The sequence below is a fragment of the Phodopus roborovskii genome, unplaced genomic scaffold, assembly GCF_943737965.1.
Source record: "Phodopus roborovskii unplaced genomic scaffold, PHOROB, whole genome shotgun sequence".
In the NCBI taxonomy this organism is placed as follows: domain Eukaryota; kingdom Metazoa; phylum Chordata; class Mammalia; order Rodentia; family Cricetidae; genus Phodopus; species Phodopus roborovskii.
In genome coordinates, this window is record NW_026126433.1 from 37,325,585 (window position 1) to 37,341,358 (window position 15,774).

Sequence of the window (15,774 nt, forward strand, 5' to 3'; positions counted from 1 at the left end):
AAAAAGGCCTTAAACCACACCACACTACAGAAAAGTGTTGCATAGTGGATTTGTCCCCTGTGGATTCCCATTTGTCTGGGGCCTTGCTTCTTGGTTCTTTGAACCAGATCCACTGGCCAGGCATAGCAAAAACAAAAAACAAAACAAAACAAGCAAACAAACAAACAAACAAAAAAAAAAACCCACATTGTTTTGTTTTAAGGAGCTGCTAGTCTAAGCCCCATGAAAAGTTATGCCAGTCTCTCTGTCCCTGTCACCCAGTTCAGGTTCAAATGGTATCTAGAGACAAGAGTAGTGGTCTGGATAGAGCGCGGACGGCAGCCCCTGCAACATGGTCCACAGCTCCTGGGTGGACTTCTGAGCTCTGACCTCCCAGCCCCCGAGAGGCGGCACGTGACCGAGAAACTTTGGCGGGCGGCGGCGCGGCTGCCGAGCTCCCCCGCGCGGCGAGCTCTGCTGCGGGGAGGCGCTCGCCCCGCGCAGCGCTGCCTGTGCGTGCGGGAACAGCCCCCGCATCCCAAGCGGACTCTGGAGCGGGCGGCAGCGCGCGTCTCGCAGGCGGCGGCGTCCAGCGCCCGGGCCGGGCTGCGCGGCCAGCCCCGAGGGCTGCGGCGCCAGGGACGCGCGGGGCCAGCGCCCCGCCGCCGCCTGCTGCCGCGAGGTCATTTGGATCCTCGCGTGCCAGCCGCTGCGGACTTTCCCCACTCCCCATCTGGATGGGAAGTTGGGGAAGATGGACAAGATGGACAGGGTCGTGTTGGGGTGGACCGCTGTTTTCTGGTTAACAGGTAAGAGTCGTTTGCCATGGCGACGGGTAACTTTACATGTATTCCCACAGTGGTGGTGTTCCACTCTACCTTCATTTTCCTCCTTTTTGACCATGTTAAAGCTGCTGCTGCTGGTGTGTGTGTGTGTGTGTGTGTGTGTGTGTGTGTGTGTGTGCGCGCGCGCGCATGTGCCCCCCCCCCTCTCTCTCTGTGTGTGTGTCTGTGTGTCTGTGTGTCTGTGGTTGTGTGGTTGGTTGGTTGGTGAGGGAGACGGGAGAAGCCAGATTGCAAAGGAGCTGGATGGAGATGCAGGTGTTAGGCTCACTAGCGCTGTGAGGTTGTTCTTAGGATGTACATTTCCCCTCCAGACAATGGTTCTTCCTTTCTTTTTCCCTGAGTTTGTAAAGGCTACGAGTCCTGGGCAATGCCTGGGGAAAGCTCTGAAGGGGCTGATTCATGAAGAGGACTCATTTTCTAGAGGCGCAGGTAGCTACTTCCCTAGAGAAGGAGGGAGACCCAGGGGCATTCTCTGTGATTCTGTGGCCATAGGCAAAGGAGTTTGGGAAGATGAAAACAGGCTTGATTGGTCCTGGAATTTAAGACCTGACTGATCAGTCTCACTGGAACCATTGTGGAGAAGATAGTAGATCAACTCCCCTCCCCCCCAGTAGGGTTAATTCCTATGGAGGTTCAGAGGCACTGAACTTCGCTGGCACCTCTGGTGCACTCCTAACCCCCTTGGTGAACTTTCTTCCTGTCTTCTGGTGCTGGGAGAGGCCCTTGTTTGTAACACTTTGCCCAATGTGTTAACTCTGGGCTAAGGAACAAGGTGGCCATGGGATGGCTACCTCAGATTTCCAGAGCAGCGCTGCTGGAGGTTAGATGGAACAGAGCCAGGATGGTTTGGGTGGCTTGGGGTGGGTCGGAGGCAACCAGAGATAGTCAAGGAAACACAACAAAGTGTCAAAAGGTCACACGGACAGGATGGGGACAGTGGTGGGCGGAAGAGAAAAGAGCAAATAGCAGCAAGAAGAAAAAAAGTTTGTATCCTTTAGGGCGTCCACTAGGTTGTGGGGGCAGGGAGGGGGTGTGAGGGGGTGGCTCAAGAATCAAGACACCAGGAGTGTGAACCAGCTTAAAACAACCAAAGCAAATTACAGAAACAGGAGAAAATACATTATGGAGGAAGAAGGGCAAATGCTTCTGTCGTCTTTAGCTTCAGAATGAAATTATCCATTTGTCTGAGTTCTTTTCCTATTGCAGATGATAGGCCCTGACACTATTCCTGCCCCCAGCTGGGATGAGGTGGGGGAGCACCCTCTGCAGAGTTAGCCTCTTATCTTGGCTGCTCTGAGTTCATCCCTCCCACGTTATTCAGATATGAATCATCTAATTCCAGGGTTTGGCTGATCCGTGCTTCCCCTCCCCTGGTCTCCCCGTGCCACCCTCACAGACTCTAGCTCTCAGAGTTGTTGCTATTGTTCAGTGCCATCTTCAAGGGGGAACTTAGGCCTGAAGCCTGTCTCATTGGGCTTTTCTGAAGTCAGCCAGGCACCTTAGGAGGGGCCATGAGTCAGAGGTGCTTTTCTGGGCCCTGCTCCTTACTGGGTCTGCCCAAGAGAAGATGTGCTCTGGGGACTCACAGAGAGTGGGAGAAGAACATATGGTCTCTCTAGATGGCTAACAGTTTCTTATGAAATGGAATCCCATTGGTGGAAGGACCACAGGAACTCTAGTTCAGCCCCCTGGTTCATAGAGATAGAGGTCCAGAGAAAAGATGCACATATTTGTGGCTGGGGTTGGATGCCAGTCCTGCCCCGCCCCTAGCCAGTTTTATTTGCCCCAGGTCCACCTGCTTCACTGGGTTTCTCGTGGGGGGCTCTGTTGCTTTATTTTTGTTTGGAGGGAGGTGCTGCATTGTCTGTACCTTCTGCTGTCTGCACCTGCAGAGCTGTTTGTGCCCGGAAACAGGCAACAGGTTACTTAGCAGGGTATCTCAGCTGTCAGATGGTAGGGGGGATGAGGCTGCTTCCTGTGATGCCATTGACTTCCCCCTGACATCCCACGAGCCCTAACCCTTCCCTGTTGTCAGAGGTGCTGATGGACAAGGCGCCTCTCAGCCCCTGCAAAATGTGAGAAGCTAACAATGGCTGCCAGAGAGGGTGCCTGAGGAGAGGAGCAGGCTGAGAGGAATTTAGACTCATTCCTCACACAGGAACCAAACAAGGAAAGGTAAGAAATTCCGGTCCAGCCCAATCAATGGATTCTCTCTTGAGACATGGTGAAAAGGGAGAGGCGGGGGGGGGGGGGAGAGAACCAGATTAAAAATGAGACAGAGAGCCAAGAACAAACCACATTCATTCTCTCCCGCCCTCCCCTCCCCCTCTCCCATGCTCTCTCTCTCTCTCCCCCCTCTCTTTCCACCATTCTACACCCCTGGTTTCCTTTAAGGCAGGCTGAGCAATTTCTAATCAACACTTCGGTTCCTTTCCTGAGGCTGTAACAGCTCCTTCCTTCTCTTTCATTGCTAAAATTCTGTACTTCCTGCTGTATATTTAGCCTCATGATTTCTCATTGTCATTGTGGTGCTCCTTTCTGCAATAGATTGGTTTTGTTGTTGTTGTTTTGAACAAAACAAAATGCTTACCAGCTGCTATTTTAGCAACAGGTGCCACCTAGCAAGAGACTTGAAGGAGGGCTCATTCAGTCTTTGTTCCCCAATATGGGTGATGTTTGTTTGTCTTCCCTGGCAGCAGAAGCTGCGAGAAATGCCTGTGATTCTACTCTGAAAGACTTCAATGCATGAGCTAGCTATAGGTTTTCCTGGAGACTCTAGAGTGTCTCTGCAATGGAGGCGCCCCATCAAGTTTCCGTTGTCCCTCTTTCATTCACTTAACCCATCTGAAGGCATGTGCTCAATTCTTGTGATGTCTAAGTGGGATGGTAAGAGACAATTCTTACCCTCAGAGAAGGGTCAATCTAGTTGGTGATTCAGGCAAGCACTCAGGTAATTTGTTAGGATGGTTGATGGTTCTGTAAGTGCTACTCTAGTGCTATGGCATATGGAATAGGCATAGTCAACCCAAACCAGGGGATTCCAACCCAAACTGACTCTGAACTGAAGTTCCTGAATTGGTAATGATTGAATTGAGACTTTTTTTCATGCAGTCAGTGAGTTACTGCCATGTCCTAGGCGTTGTGCTGGGATTAATAAAAATGAGTAAGATGAAGCCTCTGCCTGCATGGAGCCCAGTCTGGAGGCAGAGACACCAGCTGTGGTGTCTCTATGACTATGGACAACAGTACTAGCACTGTGTAAAAGCAGTAAGAGAAATCTTCCCTAAGCCGTGTAAGGTGCTTCAGAAATCCTCCTAACCTACCTGGAGGCCATAGGGAGGTATTGAGGCATGGCTGTTCTCCAGGCCACTTTGCTCTCTGATGACTATGGAAAGACAGTGAATATGGAGATTGTAGAGGGTTATTAATTCTAGGAAGGGAAGACTCTCTTTGAGAGATTGCTGATACCTCAACTTTCATCATCTTCTTTTACATCCTACACTCTTCAAAGCCCAGTTCTGCCTTCTCCCACGGAAGTGACATTGTTTATATAAAACTTTCCCCCACTACTTTATCAGAGTGGTCCCCGTGCTCACCATCCCCAGCCTAGATGCTTCTCAATGGATTAGAAGAAGGTGGCTGCTTTAGAACCCTTATCAGACAGATGAATTTGCTGAGTGGATGATTTGCAGAAGTCTCAGTATTGGTACTACCATGCAACTATGTACTAGGAGCTTTACTACAAGTACTTAATGCTTGGTCTAATGATAGCTGTCTTAGTACGGGAACTTGGTGGATGGAAAGATCCTGGGAGTTGAAGGTTGAGTTCAAGGACTAGCTCTTCCACAAATAACTGTGTAGTCCTGGGGAGGTTTATATCTCTTAGATGGGATGGTTTCTAGGGTTACTTTTGGCTATGTGATTATAAATCTGAACTTTTTCTCTATTAAACCTTGTTGACTTGGATATCAAAGCTCAAGCACGACTGGTCCATTTGTCCTTTTATAAAGTCACCCAGTGAAGGAAATGAAGGCAATCTCAGTTTTCTTCAATATTTTCATTCTAATTATTGATTAGAATGAAAAACATCAACTAGGAAGGGAGATCTGTTGCTGAGATTTTCAGAAGAACAAGTAGATTATAGCATTAAGTTTCTGGAAGATAGGATTGGGTGGTCACCATGGGGACTTGTAGAGCAAGACAAATATATTGGACTAGGTGGGCTGAATCCTCCTACATCCCTGGCCCTGGAATAACCCTTCATTTTCAAGGACCTACTTATGTTTTTTACTCTTTTTGGCATTTATCCTTTTTTTGCTTTAGTCAGAAACAAACAGAAAAGTAATGGTTTGTGGTGGTTGTTCTTATTTTGTGCTATGATGTTTTTCTCTGTGTTGGGTGGTTTTCATATGCATTATCTCAGTGAAACTTATGCTCAAGAAGACCAAGGAAGCCAGGTGGTGGTGGCACATGCCTTTAATCCCAGCACTCTGGAGGCAGAGGCAGGCAGATCTCAGTGAGTTCGAGGCCAGCCTGGTCTACAGAGCTAGTTCTAGGACAGGATCCAAAGCAATACAGAGAAACCCTGTCTCAACAAACAAACAAACAAACAAACAAACAAACAAAGAAGATCAAGGCCCAGAGGAAGTAAGGGACTTATCTGTTTATGGGGTTTTATTTATTGAAAAATGCATGAGATAACAGTATGTCACCCCTTTATCGTAAATTGGCTGTTTCAAGTGCCATAATCCAAGGAAATAATTTTATTTTGGTTAAAGTGGACCAAACTTTAACTCTGGACTTGAGTGAATATACATGATGACTATTGTGGCATCTTGGGTATTGCAGCTTAGAGTTTATGGAATTCAGGAAAATAGTGGAGAGGAAAGTGAGGAAGATTGGTTGGTGGCTTTCCCTAAATCAAGTCCTGAGGTGGGGGGGGGGGTGGAGAATACTCTGGAAAGGCAGAGGCTATGTCTCGGGGACAGCAGACACTGCTGAGCATTTGGGATTAGGCGTTGGTGCTATATACCCAGGAGGAATGCAAGATGTGACTGTGCTATATGCAGGCTTCAAACTATGGTGGTTGAGATAGGTTTTTGGCTCTCTGAAAATGAAAGAAAGCATTTTGGATGACTGGAGTTCTTTATGGGCCAAGAAACAAGAAAGAGCTCAGAAGAACACGCTACTTCCTCTGTTCTCCTTCCGTGTCTGGAGCTTCCAGGATGCTGTGCTCTGGCTTAGGAGCAGGGTCCTCACATTATTACTCCTTCTGTACTGGGGCTTGCCAAGGTGCTGATGTAGAGAAGAAGCAGGCCAGAGGCAGCTGTGTGTGTGTGTGTGTGTGTGTGTGTGTGTGTGTGTGTGTATGCATGTGTGTGTTTGTGTGTGTGTATGTGTATATGCATGTGTGTGTATGTATGTGTGTATATGTGTGTGTATGTGTGTGTCTGTATGCGTGTGTGCGTCTCTGTGTTTGTGTGTGTATGTTTGTATGTGTGTACTTGGATTTGAATGCTATCATAGTATTTTATCTTATGTTCATTGACTTTGACATGGAAAGCTAACTCATTTCACAGTGCTAGTCACATAATTAAAATTAAACCATGAAAAAACTCTCAGAAATAATGTTTAGCACTTAGTTCTTCTCATGAACCGAACTAGGTATATGCATTAGCATTTTGATGCAACATCAAGAAATAAATCTCAGTAACATACTGTAGTTGATACTTATTTCTTAATTATGTCACATGGAAACTGCAGTCTGCTGTGGGAAGCTGGCTGATGGCTAGACTTGGTGGACTTGACTCAATACCAGTTGCCTTTTAATTCCAATACCCAGTATAAAAGAACAGACACTAAATGGTTATTTTTTTCTCAAGTGGAGGGCATTGGATGGGAGTATAGAGGCATTGTGTAGAGCCAAACCACACAAGTGCCTTCAAAATTTGTACTTAGACATGGCTTATGACTTATAGGTTTATAAGCACTGGGCAAAGGAAATCCTGTGGACCAATACATAGTCTGTGGTACACCCTTGCCTGTAGAGCACAGATGCACGATTGGAGAAGGAACAAACAGTTCAGTCTATCAGCTGGACTAAGTCATCTAAGACAGTAATCTTGTCGTTACTGTGTAGCAGACTCTTTAGAAAACTGCAGAATGGAACTGTTGTTCACAAAAGCCCCAGATGCCTGAATAGGAAATTCTCAGGCAATGAGCTGTGATTTTGCGGGATACAGTGATTGCAAGAAGAGAATGAAGCAGATACTCAAGGAAGTCCTGGAGAATAAGTAGGAGTTAGAAGGGAATGGGTGCTATGGGGAGAAAGAAATGTACAAAGGGAACAGGTTTTGTTAAGGCTGAGAATCAAGGGAGGACATGGTATTTTCTGAAAACTACAAATATTTATCTATGGTCAAAGCATTTAGTGCTCTAGGAGCAAAGAAAAGAGAAGCTCCATTGTCCTCTAGAGAGTTAGAAGGGATCTTGTTAAAGGAGTCAGAGGTAGGGGAGTGCCACCATCAAATGTGCATTTTAGAAAGAACATTTGTGGTCAAGGTGGGGAGTAGATTAGACATGGGTAAGAAACCTTGTAGGAGAAGGTTTCTTACCCATATACATGGTATAGTGACATGGGAGACATACATGCACAGACCAACCGGACGGTGGGAGTAGGACTGGCTGAATACAGAGGTCAAAGGGGAAGGAATGTTAAAGACTCCTCCAGATTTGTGTCTTGGAATTTCTTGGGATACCATCCTTGGCCATGAATTATTATGAAAGGGGAAACATAAAGGAAGGAGGGGCATGGAAACCTCCCTCTTTCTCATAATTGTATTATAGCTTAGGCTTCTATAATTAAGGTACCCCAAAACATAGTACATTAGCTACTTTGTGCAATGCTGGGACAAAATACATGATAAAAGCAACTTAAGGAAGAGTTTGTTTGGCTCATGGTTCAAGGCCACAGTTACCATAGTAGGAGAGTTATGGTGGCATGAGCTTCAGGTACTGAAAACATTGTGTCTGCAGTCTGAAGCAGAGGGAAAGAAATGCTTGGGCTCAACCCTTTCTACTTTTTATGTAGTCTAGAGCTACAGCTCATGGCATAATACAGTCTTATTTAGATTGGGTCTTCCCACCTTACTTAATCTCATCTCAGTCATTACTTCCAGACATGTCTGGAGTCTTGCTTGCCTCCTCAGTTAGTTTAGGTCCTATAAAGTTGATGATCTTAACTCTCACACATAATGACTAATATACTTTATTTCTCTAATTACAGTTTGAATCTATACCATTTCTGACATGTAGCTCCTAGCTATAGGCTTTTCTCAGCAGAAGTAACAAGGAAAGTAGAGTTGAAGGCAAACAGCTTGCTGTCAGTGAGATGACCTAGAAGCTGTACACCTTATTTCTCACTTCTTAAACCTAGTCACATGGCCACAGCTAGCTGCAAGATAGTCCAGGAAATGTGTAATTCTTGGTGGCTTGTCTGGCCAAATGAAAACCCAGAATGTTCTGTTACCAAAAAGGAGGAAATGGTTGTGTCTCCCTCTAGCAGAATGAGTGTGAATGTGCTTATGTAACATTAAAATAGGGACCAAAGCTGTGTATTTGGGTCTGGAGCTCAGAGGAGACCTAGACAAGAAATACAGACAACAAGTTGACAAAGTTGATAGGAATTTCCTTGTATGTTTTCTGCCCTTTCTAAATGGCTGAAGTCTGACCCACCTGAAAGAACCAGGGTGACTTCTAAAGTTCCTCGGCACTGCAGGGTAAAGACTGTCCCCTTTCAGCACTACTTTGGTCCCATTGGAACAGCTCATAAACCAGCTAGTCATCACCCATCGTTCACTTTGGATCTGTGGATGATGAAACGAATCGGATAGGAAGAAGATATGCATCTGGCTTTTATCTGCATGGTGGTGGCAGAATGGGAAAGAATGGCTCAGCTGGAGATATAGGAAGTATGCTTAATGAGTGGCAAGCTCTGTGTGCACGGGCATCGGAACTATTGGTAGCAAATGATAACTAGGACATGAGTAAAGCACACCTGAGTGGCAATGACCACAGTCCTGTCTGAAATGGGGACATGCTGTTGACCTTTGGGATTCTTAGAAGGAAAACATACTAGAATGCAAGCATTAAAAAAAATCTTCAAATGATTTGGTTACCCCATGACTAATGTAGATGCAGGATTCAGGTACTGAGGTAGCAAAGCAGAGACACGGGTTCTAGCCAGTTTAATCAGGGAAGACATTTTTTCTTTTGGAAAGAATCTGATTAACTTGGGGGAGTCAGTTGGGAAACTTGCAGAGCAAAGCTCAGAAAACAGGCAGGTACTGAGGTCATGTCTACTACTCCTAGTAAAGACTTTATTTTGCTTTTTAACCTTAGTTGATCAAGAAGATGGTTTCTACTTCTAGAAGAAAACTATCAAGCTTTATTTTCTTTGTTTGCAGGTGGGCACTAGGCAAATGCTCCCATCCTGAATACTCAGAGATGCAGTCTTCCTTTACTTGGCTGGACTATGAGCTAACCCTACTGGACACATGTCCAGTTCTATTCATTGCCTACATTTAGAAAGCCTGCCCACTAATTGTTTCTTTAAAATGTCTTTGGGAGATTGAGACAACTGTTTAAAATGTGAAAACAAATGATAATTTTCTTAGGACAACTTGAGAGCAGGAAGGTTTGAAATGTCCTACTGAATAGAGACACACCTTAGTCATCTGTGGGATACTCAGGGGAATGAGAAATTTGCCAAATCTGCTTTGGAGACTTGAAGTTAAGTGATAGGTAAGCTCTATACAAAACTTCTAAAGATGCCTGTCTCCAAGGATACTGCTCTGTGACCTTTAGCAGCAATTTTGCTTCTCTGAAATGGGGGTATACTTACAGAACTGCCTCTCGAGGATGCTGGAGGAATAGCTAACAACAAGTGGGGAAAAGGAACTTGGAAAAAATGAGGGTGCTAAAATAGGAACAGCTTTGCTTTAGGATTTGCTTTTATTATTTCCATAAGAACACAGTTTGACAGATATAGAATGCTTTCCTTCACACGAGAATTGGGGTAGGACCCTATTTTGCTGGCACTGTCTGTACTTGGAGCTGACTTTCCCAAGTCTGAAAATAAGCCAAGAGGGTAGCTGTTGTTCTGAGCTGTCATTACTCACCTCTACTTCCAGGCTGCTTCCTAGGTATTGGCTGGAATCCATGCTCTGCACAGAGGCCCCACCTGCTGAGAAAGCTATTCAGACCCACAGGTTCATGTGTGAATTCATTTGTTCATCCACTCCACATGCTTTTAGACCTCAATTATATTCTATGGCTATGCTAAGTGTTGGAGATACAGATACAACTAAATTCTGGCAACTGAACTTAGAGTAACAAAATAAACAAGGTTGGATTAAACATACTAAGATCTGGAATTTGTCTTTTTTTGGTGTTTTTAGAGCTTAATGAAGTATTTTAAATAATTTGACAGGATTAAAATACTCTTTTTTTTTTTTCTTTCTGGAGACCAGGAGACAAAGTACGTGCAAGAATAGATAGTCTAGAGTGATGGCTCTTTCTTCTGCAAATGTGCTGCCTATGATCTTTGATAGCCATGTAATGCTCCCTTCAGTCAGGGTTGAATGTTTTAAAGGGTTCTTAGTTTTACAGGTGTGCCCTGTACCACACAGTCCCCTGCTCTCCTTCATTTACCTCTTGCGCTTGCTTTCCTCACCTTCCTCTGCCTCTCTTCAGATCTCCCCGACACCTTAGTTTGGAGGGTGGAACAGTTCTTTCTGTATCTCTAAAACGATTAAGAAAACTTCACAACTCGAGTTCCTCAAATTGATACAAGCACCTGAGCTTTCCTACTGCCACTGCCCATGTTGAGGGCACCAGCCTTCCCACTGTGTGTCAGAGCCTGAGCTCAAAAAGCCTGCTTTCCCTCTGTGTCCCAACCAGTGCTTGCCCCTGTGTTTGCCACACCTCCCCTCTGTGCGTCTCTCTGGGTCCAGGAACACCTTTCAGCTATGTGTCCTTACGTTATAGGTAAAGGATGTAGAACGGAGTGTACATGGGGCCAATCATGCATAAGATTTGTCTTTAAATTTGTGTGTGTGTGTGTGCGCGCACGCGCGTGTGCGTGTGTGTGTGTCTGCCATGGGTGCCTCTAAAGGCCATAAAAGAGCATTGGATCCCCTGGAGCTGTATCTATAGGTGGTTGTGAGCTGCCCAAGGTAGGTGTTGGGAACTGAACTCAGGTCCTTTGCAAGAGCAGCAAGTGCTTTTGACTGTTGAGCCATCTCTTGAGACCTGGGAATAAGATCTTATATCATACCAAGGCATTGGGACTTGGGGATTTTTATCCTGGAGAGAAGGAGGAATGAATAGTCTTTAAAGCAAGAAACCAAAATGTTTGGTAATGAAACTGATATGGATGATGATGTGTTTAAAAAAGATTGCTCTAGAAAAAAATGTGGAGAGTTTAATGGTTCTTATCATAGGAAACCTACAAAGTGGAGATAGGGATTATCATTTTTAGCTTTCAATCTTAACACTTGTGGTCCTCAAAAGTCTAGTAAACTGACTGTCAGAACTCCTGATTCTGTCCTCTCAAACAGCTCAGCTCTGTTCTCTGTCTCTGTCTCTCTGTCTCTGTCTCTCTGTCTCTGTCTCTCTCTCCACTATCAATTCTGACTTCAAGGACATGTACTAGTGAAGTGATGAGCATAGCCAGACACTATCACCATGGAGCTCTGAATGGTATATTCCAGCACGCTTATGCATTTTCTGCTCATTCTGCTCTGTTCACACTCAGCATCTTATACATGGCTGTCTGCATTTACCTAGCTTGGGGACCTCAGCTCCACAGAAGCCAACAGATACTTCTCAATAATCTAGCACCACCAGCAGCAGTTGCTTATCTTCAGTGCTTAATGTATTTCACCTGTTACCATCAGTATTTAGGATAAAATGTCATTTAACCTTTAAACAACCCTATAAAACTGTTAACTATTGTAATGCTTTTACTCATGAGAAATCTGAAGCACATGAGTTGAGTACCTTGCCTAAGACTATGTAGCTGGATTCTAATTTAGAACTGATTCCCAAATCCAGGCCTTTAACCACCATGCTGCTACAAGGCAAATGTCTCTGAGAATGCATTTCTGAGTCTTCAGAGCATGAGTTTGTGTGTCTATCACAGAAGAAGCTGAGAGCTGACTAACCTCTATTAATAATTGATTAAGAGAGTTCAATGGCTTGGCTTGCTCAAGTGACTAATCTCATTAACAGAGAGCAGAGTTGCTGAGGATGTTATTCTCAGCAATCATCTAATGAACAAAACCCCAAACTTGACTCTTCTTTAACAAAAAACAAACAAAAAAAATGAGAGAGAGAGAGAGAAACATTTAAAACCTCAACAAACAATGCTTTTATTCTGCACTCTTCCTCCTGGTTTTATTTACCCTGGAGAGGCCGGGAACTGTGATTTTCCCAAGTAGAGTCTCAGCAGGGCCTAGAGCAGAGAACTGGCAAGGTCAAGTGCATGGTGTGTCCTGGCAATAGTGCCTGTGTCTCATCCCAACACAGCTATTATTAATTGAGTCCATGTCACCTCTCTGTTCCATTTATGTCTCCTGGAAAACTGGGATATGAATAAAGATTGGAAGTACTACAGGGCCAAAGATTGGTGCTGTATAATTTAAGGAGTAAAGTAATGTATGTTGCCATTGCAGCCATATGAATCAGGGAGAGTGGAATTAGCTACATCAACTGAGCTTCCAGATGGAATTGTTACTTGCCCCTGGATGGGACTGATCTACATAATATGGGTATGATCAAACATGGTGGTAGGAGATGGTCCTTGAGATGTGATAGCATCAGAACAGGAAGTGAGGACAAAGGTGAAGATGGTGAGGGGACATTGTCATGTGAGATCTACCTGTCAGCAAACCTCTATTAAGTCTGCTCCTTGAAGGTGCCCAATGAGATATCATGTTTGTGTTGTGTCCCTGTATGGAAGCATTATGACATTTCCTGGGTAGGTGAGGAAAATGTGTCTCAGATTGCTACACAGCTTTTAAGGCCTTGCCACTAGTATGTTGCCAGATTATATTCCAAGCCCTTCCTGTTTGGTGCCAATACTATTTTAAAATACTATGCGATCTATGACTCACTACTTTCCTCTGCAAAGCCCTCTAAATTCTCATACTAATAGTCATATATTTGCTCATCCATTCCTTCATTTATTCATGGGTAGCCTGCAAGAACATGCTGGTCCAAAACACTCTCTTGTGTTTACTACCAAGTTTCATGGAATGGAGAAATCATTTTCTCATAAGGAGAATTAGGGTCCATGCTTCCCACTGTGCCTTTCATTGGGGAGGGAACACATGTCTGGAAAGTGGGAGACATGAGTATATCTTATCCTTGTCAAGGCTGCTTTGCTAAGGAGGCATGTTCCTAAGAAGTGTGTTTGAGCTGTGGGGTGAGTGCTCTGTACCATAGTCACAGAGGAGAAGGTTCTCAAAGGAAAGGTACCCTTCCTCACCTGTCTCAAATCTAAGCTGCAGTTCTTGGACAAAACCTTCTTCCCCTTGTTGGGCCCATATGGTGGAACATGCTTTTAATCACAACACTTAAGAGGCAGAGGCATATGGATCTCTGAGTATGAGGCCAGCCTGGTCTACAGAGAGAGTTCCGGGTAACCAGGGCTACACAGAGAAATCCTGTCTCAAAAAACCAAAACCAAAACAAGGGAGGAAAGGTACTGGAAGTCAACTTGGCAATTCTTGTATTCAGCTCAGAACCTCTTCCACATATCTTTATATTTGTGTTTTCTGTTTCTCATCACAATCCCTTCCTTCCTTCCTTCCTTCCTTCCTTCCTTCCTTCCTTCCTTCCTTCCTTCCTTTTTCTTCTAAAATGTCCAGAGACCTACAAGACTGGCCCCCAATTAACAGTTTGAACAATAGTAGAAAGGCCCTTCCCTGATAATGAGATTGATGACTAACTTATCCACCATCATGGAGCCCTCAACTAGTAGCTGATGGAAACAGAAGGAGACACCTACAGCTAAATACTGAGCCGAACTGGAATCCAGATGCAGAGAGGGAGGACAAGACCAGGCTACAGAAACCCACAGAGACAGCTGACCTGAACAAGGAGGAGCTAATGGGTCCCCGGACTGATAGCTGGGAATCCAGCATTGGACTGACTCAGACCCCCTGAACATGGGTCTCAGTTAGAAGGACTGGGCAGTCTAAGGGACCTCGGACAGTGGACCAGGATGTATCCCTGGTGCACAAAAGGACTTTGGAAGCACATTTCCCATGGAGGGATACTCCCTTAGCCTAGAGGCAGGAGGGAGGGCCTATTCCCTACTCCAAATGACAGATTTTGTTGACCCCTCCTGGAACGCACCACCCTCCCTGTGGCGTGGGGTGGGGATGGGATGGGAGGGTGGTGGTGGGGACATGGGAGGGAGAGGATGAGAGAGGGAGGGAGAAGTAACTGGGATTGATATGTAAAATAAGAAAAAAATAAATAAAAGATATTTTGAAAAATTAAGAAAGAAAAAAAAAATAAAGAAGTTTCTAGGCTGGAAACTCTAGATTCTCCCATTCACTTAGGAAGTTGTGTTCTCATTGCTTAGATTTTCTAGCAATTACTAATGAGTTCTCACAGGCTCTTTGTTCTCAAACTCCCTTGGCCTCTCACTGTGATTACCCTGTTCTTTTGGCATCTCTTCTCATCTGATTTTTGTGTCTTTTCTGCTGTTGATTATTCTTCAAAGCTGTTCATCCTAGCCTTCTGCTTTGGATCTGAGCTCCCCCTGTTGAGAAAAGACTTCTTTTCTCCTTTATTTCTTCCCTTCACTTGTGTCATAGTCTGGAAAGGAAGTCAACTTCTCTTGAAGTCATACTTCCCAATTTCACTGTTATTTATCAAATATTCGTTCAGCACCTCTGGGCTTCATAATCAAGGTTGGCAAGACAATATACTGTCCTTTCCTGAAAGGGCATGAAAAGAAAAACTCACAGCATTGTCACAAGAACTGTATACACAAGAACATTAGATGTCGATGATACAAAGAAGGAAGGGACAAACTGGTCAAAGAATGCATCCTCAGAGGACTTTGAGATGAGCTTTGCAAGGGAGTGAGGCAAAGCATCCCAGAAACAAGGGTTATCATGTGCAAAGACTGAGATGTGGAATGGCATGGCTCACATTAAGGTGCTTGGTGTTTGTGAGGCTTGGTGCTCCAATAGTTAGGTCAAAGGGGTGAAACTGAAGGCAAGAAACTAGCTGGTGGGTGTTAGAATGTCTGTAGAACTCAACTTTTCACAAAGCTGGCTACTGTCAGAACCAGCCCACTTGCCCCTGGTTTGTATCTGAGAGGGGGAGTGTGGATCGAGAAAGGCTAGGTAAAGATGTTAAGAGAAAGACAGAGACACAGGATAGAGTCAGCAGGGCAATTCAGTGAATACTGAATGCCCTGAGTTTATTCTTCACCATTCTTAATACCTTAACAAAAAAAAAAAAAGGGGGGGGGCATGGTATCAAGTCAAACAGACTTTCTTCCTCAGTTGTCCAAGGGTTCAGTAACCACACCTTAGAGTCAATGTCTTGTTATCTGGCCTTGAGGATCAAAAGTAACCACACTTCATACCAAATCTGTTGTTATTGAGATATAACACCCAAGGCCAAGATCAAACATCCTACTCTAGCCACGTCTTAGACTTTTAGTTCTTATGACTTACTAGGGATAGTTTTGAACTCTCTGACCTAGAATGACATGGGATACAGCCTCTGGACATGCCTGTGAGGGTTATCTGGGTTAGGGTGTGGGTGCATCATTGCCTGAGTTAGGAATCTGCACTGTATAAAAAAGAACTCGAGCTAAGGGCACACATTCATAATGCTGTTTCTGGACTGTGGATACAATGAC

At 44.7% G+C, this 15,774-nt stretch overlaps 1 protein-coding gene across 1 annotated transcript in view; it reads left to right on the forward strand.

Annotated features, from left to right (window-relative positions):
* Positions 1-397: 397 nt before the first annotated feature.
* Positions 398-15,774, forward strand: part of Ildr2 (immunoglobulin like domain containing receptor 2) — a gene marked incomplete at its 5' end in the record, with an annotated part of 54,154 nt that continues 38,777 nt past the window's right edge. Inside the window, one exon of the mRNA XM_051185755.1 lies at positions 398-788. Coding sequence (XP_051041712.1) covers positions 398-788 — 391 coding nt within the window. The remainder of the gene's footprint in view (positions 789-15,774) is intronic.